Genomic DNA, 14,502 nt, shown 5'->3' with positions numbered 1-14,502 from the left:
GAGTTCGAGACCAGCCTGGGCTACAAAGTGAGCTCAAGGCCAGGCTGAACTGCATAGCGAGACCCTGTCTCAAAAAGACAAAAAAAAAAAAAAAAAAAGCTAAACATCATCTCATGAACCTTCATTTCTCCAAATTAGTAAAATATAGCTATAAGCATTTTGGCAGCAGCATCAGAAAAAAATGTGTGTCATCACACCCTATCTTAATGCTGAAAGTAAGAAAGTAATTGATAATCCAACTTTGTCCAACATGTTGTTGTTTTATAGATCATTATTAAGAACACTGGGTACAATAATGAACATAATGTACACAATGATGGCTCAGATCTTAAGAACTCATTGGATAAATTCTTCACTGATTCTGGATCGAGTGAAAACGCCTTCCTGTCTTAGTGTCATTAGAAGTAGAACGATATCAACCCATAAATCCAAAAAGAAGATCCAAGAGTATTATAGGCTGCTGAACCTAGATGAAGGATGCTCTGTAGACGATGTCCGGGAATCTTTTCGTAAGCTTGCCAAGCAATACCACCCTGACAGCAGCTCTAGTGCCGCAGACTCTGCAACATTTATAAGGATCGAAGAAGCCTATAGGAATGTGCTTTCGCATGTGATAGAGCAAACAAATGCCAGACAGAATAAAGTGGAAGAGTCAGAAGAAGAAGAAAGTTTTAAATATAATACACCCCAACACCGCCATTACTTAAGTTTTGAAGGTGTTGGCTTTGGGACTCCAAGTCAGCGAGAGAAGCAGTATAGGCAATTCAGGGCGGACCGTGCAACCGAGCAAGTGATGGAATATCAAAAGCAGAAACTGCAAAGGCAGCATTTTGCTAATAGCATAATGGTTAAAGATGTAAGACAGAGCAGGGAACAAAAGATTACCCAAGCAATAGAGCGTTTAGTGGAGGACCTCATTCAGGAATCAATGGCAAAAGGAGACTTTGACAATCTTAGTGGGAAAGGAAAACCTCTAAAGAAATTTTCTGGCTGCTCCTATATTGATCCCATGACCCACAACCTGAACAGAATATTGATAGATAATGGATACCAACCGGAATGGATCCTGATGCAAAAAGAAATAAGCGATACTATTGAGCAACTCCGAGAGACCATTTTAGAGTCTAGGAAAAAACTTGGGAATCCAATGACACCAGCGGAACAAAGACAGTGGAACCAAGTTTGTGAACAGTTTGAAGAAAACATCAGAAAACTAAACAAGAGAATTAATGATTTTAATTTAATTGTTCCCATCCTGACCAGGCAAAAGGTCCATTTTGATGCACAGAAAGAAATTATCAAAGCCCAGAAAGTGTATGAGACTCTTACCAAAACAAAAGAAGTCACAGATGAAAGCCCAAATGGCAATCAGACAGAAGAGAAAACCCCTGGGGTCAAGACAGGTTTTTTAAACTGGATAAATCTGTGGAAATTTATTAAACTATGACCACTGCAGTGTTTGCTATCCTAGTACCACCCCGTTCATTTTCAGCTGCCATCAAATGTAAGAGGCTGGGACCAATTGTCCTGCCACAAGCATGTGAGACCTGTGTGCCTCTGTGTTTGTCGTAAAACTGATCACAGCCCCAGTGATGTGTGCGAAAGCTAAGGAACTGAGTCAGAAATTTTCAGTCAGCTCTGCTCCTAAGGGTGTAGCAGAGAAAAGATCTGACTTCTTTTTTTTTTTCTTGGTACCGGGAATCGAACTCAGGACCTACCACTTGCCAGGCAGGTGCTTGTGCCACTGAGCTATATTCCTGGCCGAGAGCTCACTTCTAAAGGAGACAGTTTAATCCACTGCAGAGTTCAGGTGTCAGTAGTCAGCTGAAATGAGTGAGAACTGAGATCAAACTTGAGAATCATACAAGGTATTTAAAAAGTCTTAGTGTAGTTTTAGGCTCTAATAACTTAAAAGCAGTTGCCATTTTTAAACACAAGTTCTTCAACAACAAAATCCTAAATATGTATTATCAAAGCATGAAACTTAGGGGGCTGGGGATTTAGCTCAGCGGCACAGCGCCTGCCTGGCAAGCACGAGGTCGTGAGTTCGATTCCCGGTACCGGAAAAAACAAAAAACAACAACAACAAAAAGCATGAAACTGAAGAAGTACGGTGACATGTAACCTGCTAAATCTCCAAATGACCTTTCTTTTTTACAAATTTACTACAGTTCTCCTGAGCTTAGTAAAGCTCAAAACTGTTTTAAGACTTTTAGAACATCTTCAATTTGGGCAGAAAGATTAAGATCAGGAAATTAGTTTGATGGAGTTGCTGTACTTTTTTTATTATAAGACCTTCTTTTTGGGTACTGAATGAAAAAACAAAAACCCCAGACGGGTAGGTTGTACTTTTTCTTGCCTAACTTCATGATCCGTTGGCTGCAGAAATCAATCAGATAAGCTAGATGATTTAGAAATTCCTTATCCCCCAGTTAAATCAGATTTGTCAGAGGCTTTTTTGTTTGTTTGTTTTTTGTTTTTTTGAGACAGGGTCTTACTATGCAGTCAGGCTGGCCTTGAGCTCACTTTGTAGCCCAGGCTGGCCTCAAAGTTGTAACGTACCTCCTGCCTCAGCCTCCCAAGTGCTGGGATTACAGGTGTGCGCCACCATGCCCGGCTGTCAGAGGCTTTTGAGTGATGTGAAAATCCAGTTTACTGTCCTAGGACCTTACCTGCTTTAGGGACCCTTTAATAAATAAAGACAAGATACAGTATCTGAATTTTCTGCATTTGTATTTGGCTAATGACGAGATTGAAATTCAGGAGATTATGGTGTCCTGTTGACTATTTATTTATTTTTTGGTGCTCGGAATCAAACTCAGGACCTTGCACTTGCTAAGCAGGCGCTTGTGCCACTGAGCTATATCGTCGGCTCCTGTTGACTTTCAAAAAATCTAATTTTTAGTCAGGTGTGGTGGTACACACTTGTAATCCCAGTACGTGGGAGGCCAAGGCAGGATGATCACCGTGAGTTTGCGACTAGCCTGGGGTACATAATGAGTTCAGGGCCAGCCTGAGCTGCATAGTGAGACCCTGTCTCAAAAGGAAGGAAGGAATGAAGAGAGGGAAAAATTAACTTTTAAAGACTTGGATAATTGCTTTGCTACTGAATGACCATCTAAGAGGAAGTAGAAGGTGGTGAAGAGCAGCTGGTCTATTTGTAGAATGCCTTGGTGGGGCTAGGGTCTGGCTCAGTGGTAGAGTACCTGCTTAGTATGCCTGAGGCCCTGGGTTCAATTCCCAGCATCCCCCCCCCCCCCGCCCGCCCCCGAAAAAAACAATAGAACGCTTTGGTGTAGATGTGACTCAGAAACATGATGTGACTCAGAGACATGGCACCCAAAAGTCTTGATTATTGAAAAAATAAGTTACTTTGTAAAGTGTGTGATAGTTAAATGAACAAATACACCTACATTCTCTTTTTTTTTTTTGTATCGGTGATCCAACTTAGGACCTTGCACTTGCCAGGCAGGTGCCTGTGCTACTGAGCTATATTTCCAGCCCAAACCTACATTCTCAAAAGGAAATCTGAAGCCTTCCTGCTTAGATAAGGGGGACATGTATGACATAATTGACATAACGGTTGACATAATTTTTAATTCAGTGAATTATCATTTGGCTTCTACAATAATAGTACTTATTACTGTAAATAAAATTGTAAACAATAAGAAATATAGCTTTGTGTGTATGTGTGCGTAAGACAAGGTCTTGCAATGTAGCTCAGGCTGGTCTTGAACTCACTGTGTAGCCCACGTTGGCCTTGAATGTGTAGTTACCCTCTTGCCTCAGCCTCCTGAGTCCTGGGATTATAGGCATGCACCACCATACTCAGCTCAGTAATACAGCTTTACAAATAATAAATTGTTCAAAACATTTTAGAAGCCTGTAATTCTGTGACTTGCGAAAACTTAGAGTTAGATGTAAAAGTCTTAATTGTATTGCAGCAAACATGAATGAAACTATTTTTAGTATTGGGTAGTGGGAAGATGAGGTTGCCAGAACACTTGATTTCAGCACAATGCACTTTATGTTTGTAAATGTCTGTATTAATAAAGTTACTTTAATGGTTATTCAGTGGTCCATTTTTGTATAAACAACTAAACATAATAATAACCATATTTTTGGCCAACCACCTAAGTATGTGAGTTTTTAAATTTTTTTTTTTTTTGGTCTTTTTTTTTTTGTCTTTTTGAGTAATCCCTAGTGCTGGGATTACAGCCGAGTGCCACCATGCCCGGCTAATATTTTTGATTAATGATACGAAATCTGACTGTCACACAGTCCATGTTGAGAGGACAAATTCATTTATGTGAAAACAGACTCATTTAACCAAATTTTAGGCCAGAGAAAGGAGTGGAGCCAGTTCATCAGAATTTGCTGAATTGTAATTGAACGTTTAACTTCAGCATTGACCTTTGTTAATTTTAACTGCCAGCTTTACAGTTCAGTGATAATTTATTGATTTTATTTTTATATTTTGGCAGTACTGGGGACCAAACCTCGGGGACTCTACCACTGAGCTGCATCCCCAGCTTTTTTGTTTTACTTTGACAAGGAGTCCTGCTAGTTGCCCTGGGAGAAATGGACCTTGCAGTCCTGCTTCAGCCTCCCCCAGCATGATAATACAGGCCTCTGGTACCTTGCCCGACTTTATTGAGATTTTTGAACTCACTAGTAGACACACATCAAAAAACTGCATGGCTCCAGTCTTTTCATGACCCCAATATCTACACTGCGTTCTTCAGGCCCTAAAACAAGCACGGTGGCCCAACAGGCTGAGGCCCGCGTCTCAGATCCCTGGCTTCTGTTTCCCAGCAGTCTGACTGGCTTTTGCCCTCCTCCTGTTCCCTCCGGTCTTGGCCTCGGTGGCTGTGCTGGTACCACGGGACTAAAACTGAAATTCCTTGAGCAGTTACTTTACTCTTCATTTGCCCTGTCACTGTGGCCCAGTGACTTAGCTCTGTTCTTAGGGGCAGCCCTTCTGGCCTGCAGTCCCCTTCACCCTGCCTCAGTGCTTGGCCATTTTGCTTCCTGACATCCCTGCTGCCAAGTGCCTGGGTCCCCCTCATCGGGCCTCAGCCACCTTTTGGAAATGCCAGTGCCACCTGGCCCCTGATGACCTGTTCCTAGAAGTATCACCTACCCCTCTTGGTAATGTTTGGTTCACCCAACATTTAATTAGTCTGAAGGAGAATCCATCATTCCACTGACTTCTCTCCCTTTTTTTTTTTTGTCTTTTTGAGACAGGGTCTCACTATGCAGTTCAGGCTGGGCTTGAGCTTACTTTGTAGCCCAGGCTGGCCTCAAACTTACAATGATCCTCCTGCCTCAGCTTCCCGAGTGCTAGGATTACAGGCGTGCGCCACTTCGCCCGGCTCCACTGACTTCTCAAAAATCTATCACTAAGGGAACAAATGGACACCTCAGCCTCAGATGAGGCCGTGAGATACTGACGTTACTGCTGCCCCCATCACCCTGGCCCTGACTGGCCGAGGCAGATTGGAGCCCCCAAACACCACTTCCCTCAAGGCGCCAGGGAAGGGAGGCCGCTCCCTGTGGTGAGACAGCCTCCCGAGGCCCTCTCCAGCTTGCCTCTGAGCCAGTTCCCAGCTGCCGTGGGGCGGCCGAGTCCCCCGTCGTCGTCCTCCCACCTCCAGATCCCCTGCCCACACCTCCATTCCCCCAGATCCAGATCCCGGAAAGTAGGGATCTGGATGGTCTCTCTCCAAGACCATCTCGAAGGATTTGGATTCCTGTGAGAGAACCCGAATGCTTCCTTGATGAGTCACATGGGCACCACCCAGCCCCAGCCCCTGAGGAGGAGACACAGACCACCACCCACCCGGAGGCCGAGGCAGGACTGTACACCAAGTACACTAAGTACAGAGCGAAACCTTGCAAGCTGAGGGGGCGAACCTGCCCGGTACAGAAAGGCAAAGCGGACAACGGTGTCCTTGAAGAGCCTGTAGCGTGAGTGCTTGGTCCAGTGGCAGCTGGGCCTGGCGTTGACGACTGGGTCCCCTTGAACCCTGTGGACAAGCCTGGTTCCGAGGCCTGGTCCTCTCAGTTCTTCCTCCGGGCCACCGTGTATTAATCCCTTCGGTATTAAGAGGATTAAACACCCGAGGAAGGCTAACTTGATGACTAAAAGAGGTTGATCGAGCTTACAGTTTTGGAGCTTCAAAGGCCTGGCACTGGCAAGAGCCAGCTCGGACCTGAGGGCCCTCTGGGGCATATCACATGGCTGAGGAAGCCCAGGGTCTGTATCTGCACACAGGCCTCCGGCGGGCACGACAACCCTCCCGCGAAAACTCACCAGGGTCCCTTGAGAAGTCTGCGCCTTCCCTTCGACACCCAGGGAGCCTCAGGTGCTCCCGCTAGGCTCTGTGCCACCTCCTGGTCATGGTACCCTGGGGGCCGAAACCGCAGCAGTGAGCTTTGGGGGACACCCTAGAGCCACACCCACGCACAGCACTCAGTTTACATCGTGGTTTGCCCAGTTGAGCCCTGAGGCTCTCAGCGAGCCTTGCTTTCTGGGTTTAGTGGGCAGCCGCTGCACGTCGTTCGTGCTTTGCCTGGCTGACCGTGGCCTGTCAGACGGCCGTGTTAATGGTGGCATGCACGATTCAGCTGGGGAAGATGTCCTTGTGTCTGAACAGCACGCAGCCCTTTGAAGGAGAAATCCCTAACTTTCTTAAATAAGCTCAGAAATGGGCGTGTGACCTCAGCTTTGCCCGTGGGCCTTGTCCTTGGGAGACAAGAGTTCAGAGTGAGACGTGTAGAGCGACACGTTGACTCTTTGAGGTTCCACTTTGCTGGTGTGAGGAGGAGGCAGTGGCCGCCTGGTGGGGTCCCTGGCCCAGACAAGGCATCAGGGAGTCGCAGGGCAGGCAAGCTCAGGCCTTCCAGAGTGTCGTGGCCTCGTGGGTGGTTTTCTCACCAGGCCAGCTCTTCAGGGTGGCCATTGTGTTATTCTCAGAGCAGCGGGCACTGCCTTTTTTTTTTTTTTTTGGTTTTCCGGTACCGGGAATCGAGCTCACGACCTTGCGTTTGCCAGGCAGGTTCTTTGCCGCTGAGCTCAACCCCCAGCCCCTTTCACTGCCTTTTGCAGCTGAGAGTTTTTGCTGCTGCAGATGCGATCATGAGAATCCCACGATGTTGGGGTAACAGGAATTAATGAGACAGGAGTTTGGGTTCTACTAAGCAGTAGGGACAGAAGCCCCAATATGGAGTCTGCTGAGTCCCGACCCCTAGGGATCTTACAAAAACATCTGCCAGGTGGCCTTAGGCTGTCAGGAACCTCCCCAGAGTGCAATCGGGCAGGCCATTGGCTCAGGGTGCTTGGCCCTGCATGGACACTGAGTACGTCACAGATCGGATCCTAAAACATATGTAGTCTCCTATAGGATAGAGATCATAGTGCTTACACAATCGCCTGAGCTGCTTTTTTTTTCTTTTCTTTTTAAGGCAGGGTCTTGCTCTATAATTCACGCTGGTCTTAAACTCAGTATGTAGCCCAGGCTGGCCTTGAACTTGTGGCAATCCTCCTGCCTCAACCTCCTGAGTGCTGGGATTAGAGGTGTGCACCACCACACTTGCATGCCTGGCTGTGAGCTCCCTTCTAAACCCCTTACAAACCCCTAGACAAAGAGCTTCTTGGGCCATCCTGCTCAGCACCCTCTCTGGCTAGCAAGAGCTTAGTTCCTTGATTTTATAGTTCTTACTTCCTTGCCTTTCTATCTTTTAAAGAAGTTTTCTTCTCCACCCATGGTTTCATTCTTCAACGCCGTGGGACAGAACCCCGGCACTGCAGTAACATTGGGATGAGTAGAGCTAAACTGGGCTGCAGTGCACAAAGAGCATGGGCTCTGGCTAGGTCTAAGCTCTGCCCCTGGGGAGGCACGGGCTTTGGGCGAATTTCTGAACTTCACACAGGAACGGTCCTGTGAGTGTTAAAGAGATGTAAAGAATGTAGCACAGTTGGGCTGGGGAGATAGCTCTGTAGCATAAGTGCCTGCCTGGCAAGCAAAAGGCCCTGAGTTCAATTCCTACTACGCCCTTGAAAAAAAGATCCACAAACTCCCAAGTGTTTAACCCGGTGTGGTGGCATATGCCTGCACTCAGGAGGCTGAGGCAGGAGGATTGCCATGAGTTTGAGGCCAGCTTGGGCTACATAGTGAGTTCAACGTCTGCCTAAACTGCATAGTGAGACCCTAACTCAAAAAACCAAAAAGATGGGGCTGGGGATTTAGCTCAGTGGCACAGTGCTTGCCTAGCAAGCACGAGGTCGTGAGTTCGGTTCCCAGTACTGGAAAAAAACCAAAAAGAAAGAATCTAGTACAGTTTCTTTCTTTCTTTTTTTTTTTTTTTTTTTTTGAGACAGGGTCTTGCTATGCAATTCAGGCTGGCCTTGAACTCACTTTGTAGCTCAGGCTGGTCTCAAACTCACAATGGTCCTCCTTCCTCAGCTTCCTGAGTGCTGGGATCCTAGCACACTTTCTGACATACAACAAACATGCCAGTCAAATTATATATACTCTTGTGTTACTATGATAATAAATGGAAATTCTTTTTTTTTTTTTTGAAACATGGTCTCACTATGCAGTTCAAGCTGGCCTTGAGCTCACTGTGTAGCCCAGGCTGGTCTCGAATTCAAAACGATCTTCCTGCCTCAGCCTCCCAAGTGCTGGGATTACAGGCATTTGCCACCATGCCTGGCGAAAGTTCTGATTTTTATTTAAGATTTATTGATGTGCCAGGTGTGGTGGCGCATGTCTGTAATGCCAGCACTTGGGAGGCTGAGGCCACAAGTTCGAGGCCAGCCTGGGCTACATAGTGAGTTCAAGATCAGACTGGAGTACCCAGTTATATCTTGTCTCAAACACAAAATAAAACAGCCAGGCGTGGTGGCACGTACCAGTAACCCCAGCACTCGGAAGGCAGAGGCAAGAGGATTGGTATTTTGGACTCAGACTCATGTCTCTCCTCCTGCCTCAGCCTCCGAAGTGGAGGGATTATAGGTGTATGCCACCGTGCTCAGCTAAAGTCATTTCTTGAAAAGCAACTCAGAGCTGGTGCCCCCTAATGACAGGAGAGCTGCAACATCTTCCTTCATAGGTAGAGATTTTCCTACAGAGGTTCTTCTGTAATAGTGTCTTCAAAGAACAAAACAGAACACCTTGGGCAATATTGAAATAATACTGTAAAAAGTGATGAGATTAAGACTCTGGTAGAACCGGGTGTAGTGGAGCTCAATTGTAATCCCAACACTTGGGAGGCTGAGGTAGGAGGATCACTGCAAATCAAAGACCAGCCTGGGCTACATACTGAGTTCAAGCCCAGCCTGAACATAGCAAGACCCTGTCTCAAAAAAAAAAAAAAAAAAAAAGAAAAAGAAAAACAAAACAAAAAAACAACTAAACACCTCTGATAGAAACTTCCAATTGTCTCCCCATATCCATCCTTTTTCAGTACTGAAACCACACTTTCTATCCTTTTCTTCTGCAATTTAGCTGTTCAAGTGAGTTTTTACCATGAGCATGGAAGCAGAAATGCACATGCAGCCACTCCAACAAGTTTTGGGGGGGGGTGTGTGGAAATTTCGGGGGATGGAGGTGTTCTCTTTCAGTCCTTTTCTTCTGTTTACTAGTGTAGTGGATTACAACTGGTGGTCAATTTAGAACCCCCAGCTGAACTGAGTAAGTGTGGTGCTGGGTGTGGGAGGCCCACCTGGGAACTGTTGCCAGCAGTGTAAGAGGGAGACCTGGAGAAAAGGAAGGAAGGCTTTTGGGAACTAAAGAGGCTGTTGGGAGCAGAGAGAGGCTGTTGGGAGCTGGGAGAAGCTGTGAGGAGCTGTTGGTTGTTTTGGAGGAGCTCGTCATGCTGGCTTTCCTGATGAACTCGGCGGTTTTCTTTCTGCGAGGAGCTTGGGACCTTGTTGGCACTGAGAATAGCTTTGGTTCACTTTGGGGGAGCTCTGGTTCTCACTTTGAGCATCACTTCCTGGCTCCAGAGGGGAAGATGGTGCACTGCCGGTCTCCTGGAGGAGCTTGTTGCGTTGGCTTCCCTGATGGGAACTCAGCCATCTTGATCATTGGAGGAGCTCAGGACCTCACTGTTGCTGAGGATGGCTGTGGTACCTTTCAGGGGAGCTCTGGTTCTTCTGAGTGTCACTTCCTGGCTCCAGTGCAGATCCCTCAGCCTGCTAGCACAGATCCTTCATCCTGCTGGCATAGACTTTCTAGATTCCACCACTCACCTTTGGGCCTTCCCAGCGCAGATCTGTGAAACAGGCCTTCATGAGTCGTTGTTGTGGGCTCTAGGCCTCCAGTTGGACTCGTGGGAGGCACTGTTATGAGCCCTAGGTATTCAGCTGGACCCATGCAGGACATTTCTGTGGGATCCAGGCCCCCAGCTGGATTCCTTGGTCTTGGTGTGTGAACAGATTTCCTGTATGCTTTTGTATATCGTTCTTTGGGTGACTGTTATAAATAATTATATAAAATATGTGTCCTGTATTATATTGTTTCACCTTGCAAAATAAGTCCCGAACCAACACAACTGGGATGTAGGCAAAATAGTGTATTTCTTTTTTTTGTTTTTTTTACTGGTACCAGGAATCGAACTCATGACCTTGCACTTGCCAGGCAGGCGCTGTGCCGCTGAGCTAAATCCCTAAGCCCCCCTCCCCCGCCCTTTTTTTTTGTCTTTTTGAGACAGGGTTTCACTATGCAGTTCAGGCTGACTTTGAGCTCATTCTGTGGCTCAGTCTAGCCTCGAACTTGCAACGATCCTCCTGCTTTAGCCTCCCGAGTGCTAGGATTACAGGTGTGCGCCACCATGCCTGGCATAAAATAGTGTATTTCAAAGGAAAGTGTCCAACAAACATCTATGGGGTACCTAGATCTCAGCACATGTGTAAACTTTCCAGGAGTAACACGACCCAGGAAAATTTTGCAATCATTATGTGACATGAATCTTTCACTTCCTTATCCCTAGGTCAAATGCGTTTGATTTCCATTGGTAATAATAATTGGTAACCAAGTGAAAACCTTAATAAACTTTCCAGCTTTGCTTGCTTTTTTTTTTGCTTCACTTGCTTTGATTTGACTTAAAAATCACTAATTTTGGCGGCCACACAGCAGGGCAACACATTATGGGTCTCCCACAAGCTGTGCTGGAGAAAACATGTTGCTCCGGGGTAGCAGTTAAGGTGGCAGTGGTTGCCTAGGTTACCTTTCAGGGACTTGAAAGCTGCTTCAGCCGGAAATTCTGACTACTCCCTTGGGCCTGCAGAACCGGAAGAGAACACTTGAAACCTCTGTCTTCATGTTGTGTCTGTTCCCTTTGCTGCCTTCACTTATGGGTCCAATTCTCCTCAGATCTGCATGTAGACATGTTGATCATCTGAGAGATGCTTATGTCCCAAACTATAACACAGGGGTTACTGGACCTAGCTGTGTCTCTCCTTTCTCCTCCCCCTTCAAGGCTGAAGACACCCACTGGCCTCCAAGCCCAGGGACAGCAGACCATGAATGGAGCCAAAGGGGCAGCACCAGACCTGGTAGATCTCCGCCCATGAGTGGGAAATGCGTGACTGTGTCTCCCTCCTCATTCCTGACCTGTGTCTGTAATCCCGCAGCTCCCTGGAGCTCAGAAGTTGATTTACAAGCAAATCTCCTGCCTCTCCTTTCTTCGGCCACTTAAGAACACCTTATTTTATCTCATTTATTTTCTTAGCCTGTATTAACTGTGCAAACTGTGGGCTGCACTGTGACAGTTGCACACGGGCACATATTATGCATGGGCCACGTTCGCCCCCACCTCCTACGCCCCGGCCCTCTTTCCTGGCCCTGACAGCCCTCTTCTACTTTGAGATCCTCTTTCTGTCTCTCAGTTCCCAAATGTGAATGAGAACAGGTGATACCTGTGGTTTCAGTCACTTTCCCTGTCCCTGAGACACAACACCTGACACCTGAAGCCTACGGAGGAGAGGTTTATTTTTGGTCACGATTACAGCGCATGGTTGGTAGACGTCAGGCCACTGATGGTGTGGGCCAACCAATGGCCTGGGAGTAGCCCCTCACCTCACGGGGGCAGGAAAGAGTGGAGAGGGGAACCCTTTCAGGCCATGCCCCGTCCCCTGACTCGCCTTTCCCCCAGGGCCCACCTCCTAACAGCCAGTCAGCTATCGCTTCCGCATGATCCAGTCACCTTCCAAAAGCCCACCTTTTGTCTTTTTGAGACAAAGTCTTGCTATGCACTTCAGGCTGGCCTTGAGCTCACTTTATGGCCCAGGCTGGTCTCAAACTTGCAATGATCCTCCTGCCTCAGCCTCCTGAGTGCTGGGATTATAGGCATATGCCACCATGCCCAGTTTTGAGGGACATTCTTTTTTTTTTTTTGGTTTTTCTCTGGTACCGGGAACCGAACTCACGACCTTGCGCTTGCCAGGCAGGCGCTTTGTCGCTGAGCTAAATCCCCAGCCCCTTGAGGGACATTCTTGATCTAAACCATAACACTTGTCTGTGTCTGACTTATATTAATCAAGCTGATGTCCTGCCTTTCAGTCTATTTTTCTGCCAATGACAAGGTTCTGTTCTTCTTCATGGCTGAATAATACTCCATACTACGCATGCACACCTTGTTTTCTTTACTGTTCATCTATAGTCAGGCACCTACGCTGACTCCATATCTTGGCGATTGGCAATTGTGAATAATGCTGCAATAGACATGGGTGTGGCAGGTGCCTCTTTCTTATGTTGATTTTGCTTCCTGCAGGTATGTCCCCAGGAGTGGTAGAACTGGATCATATGGTAATTCTATTTTTAGTTTTCTGAGGGGTCTCTATACTGTTCTCCATAGTGGTTGTAGGAATTTACATTCCCACTAACAGTGTATAAATCTTTCTTTTTCTCTACATTTGTCAGCATGTGTTTCTTTTTTTTTTTTTTTTTTTTTTTTTTTTTTTTTGGTCTTTTTGAGACAGGGTCTCGCTATACAGTTCAGGCTGGCCTTGAGCTCACTTTGTAGCCCAGGCTGGTCTCAAACTCGCAGTGATCCTCTTGCCTCAGCCTCCTGAGGATTTGTTTATTTATTTTTTTGGTTTTTTTCTGGTACTGGGAATTGACTCACGACCTCACGCTTGCCAGGCAGGAGCTGTGCCGCTGAGTTAAATCCCCAGCCCCAGCATTTGTTTCTTTTATTATAGACATTCTAAGTGGGGTGAGGTGGACTCTTAATGTGGGTTTTTTTTGAGGGGGTTACCAGGAATCGAACTCAGGATCTTGTGCTTGCCAGGCAGGCATTTACACTGCTGAGCTATATTCCTGGCCCTCAATGTGGTTTTGATTTTTATTTTCCTGATGGCTAAAGATGTTGAGCATTTTTTTTTTTCATATATGTATTGGAAAAGCGTTTTTTTCCTCTCCCACACTAGTCTCTCAGACATTGGTTTTGACATGGGATGATCTGGGTTTGGATATACCAGTGCTTACACGGTGTTTTTCCCCCAAAACCAGAAATGGGATTTTGTATTTTGTAGGAAATTGAGGACTTCCAATGACTACTGAAGTTATGCTGAAAATTCGAGGCCCTATCTCTAACGGAGACAAGTAGAGAGACGTGTGTCTCTGAGAAAGCTAAAAATCTCGGTGGAGAGATGGAAAAAATTGTCAGGTCAGAATCAAAAGACTAATTCTGTTATGCTGGTGATCTCAGGCACCAGTACCAGTTAAGTATTCTTGAGTGAGTTAGCTCCACTTTTCTAGGACTCCGTTTCTTTTCTTTTAAAATTATTTTGATGTACTTATTTTTTTGAGACACGGTCTCGCTATGTAAATCAGGCTGGCCTCGAACTCACTGCAATCTTCCTGCCTCAGCCTCCCGAGTGCTGGGATTACAGGTGTGCAGCATTTGTACAGGGGGATTTACAGAAAGGCATCGCTAAAGACCCCTGGTTTTTGAGCCCCTTCTTGGAGCGGAGGCCGTCAACAGGCAAAGGAGGCTCCATCCTATTGTAGGCGTGGGCGTGTGAGCTCACAGATGCTGCACGTGAAGTCCGCGTGCACAAAGGCCGCGGTGGGAGTTCGAAGGTGGCAACTGCCGGACGAAGAGAACGGTCTACAGAACAGCGAACCGGGAGGTGAGGTCTCTGGACCACCGCTCCCGGAGGCCCGTGGAGCCCAAGCGTCCCGACACCGCCCCCAGGAGCCCCACCCCCGGTCGGCCGCTTACTTCACAGCGATTGGTCCCCGCGGAGCGCACCGCGTCGCGCCTCGCTCCGCAACGCTGTAGCCCCGCCTCCTGGCCTATCGCCCCTCCTCTTAGCGGCATGCCCCGCCCCCGGCGGGGACACTTGCTGCGCGTTGATTGGTGGCTACCGTCCGCACGGCGTCTCGCCCCGCCCCACCGGCGCCCTCGCCTTGCGCCGGTCGCCGGCTCGCGCCTCCGGGGCCTGAGGAGGAGCGCGAGGCTGCCGCCCCGTTACCGCGCAGCCCCTCC

General features: G+C 47.3%; 2 protein-coding genes across 2 annotated transcripts in view; both read left to right on the top strand.

Annotated features, from left to right (window-relative positions):
- Positions 1-1,455, top strand: part of Dnajc28 (DnaJ (Hsp40) homolog, subfamily C, member 28) — a 2,677-nt gene extending 1,222 nt beyond the window's left edge. Inside the window, exon 2 of the mRNA XM_005375686.2 lies at positions 268-1,455. Coding sequence (XP_005375743.1) covers positions 296-1,447 — 1,152 coding nt within the window. The 5' untranslated portion in view covers positions 268-295 and the 3' untranslated portion in view covers positions 1,448-1,455. The remainder of the gene's footprint in view (positions 1-267) is intronic.
- A 12,618-nt stretch (positions 1,456-14,073) lies between these two features.
- The window catches only part of Tmem50b (transmembrane protein 50B), a 39,657-nt gene continuing 39,228 nt past the window's right edge, over positions 14,074-14,502 (top strand). Inside the window, exon 1 of the mRNA XM_005375687.2 lies at positions 14,074-14,143. The gene's annotated coding sequence lies outside the window, so the exon portion shown is untranslated. The remainder of the gene's footprint in view (positions 14,144-14,502) is intronic.

This window comes from Chinchilla lanigera, unplaced genomic scaffold (assembly GCF_000276665.1).
Source record: "Chinchilla lanigera isolate Chin_1 unplaced genomic scaffold, ChiLan1.0 scaffold00006, whole genome shotgun sequence".
NCBI lineage: Eukaryota > Metazoa > Chordata > Mammalia > Rodentia > Chinchillidae > Chinchilla > Chinchilla lanigera.
This window is presented reverse-complemented; position numbering and strand designations above follow the sequence as displayed.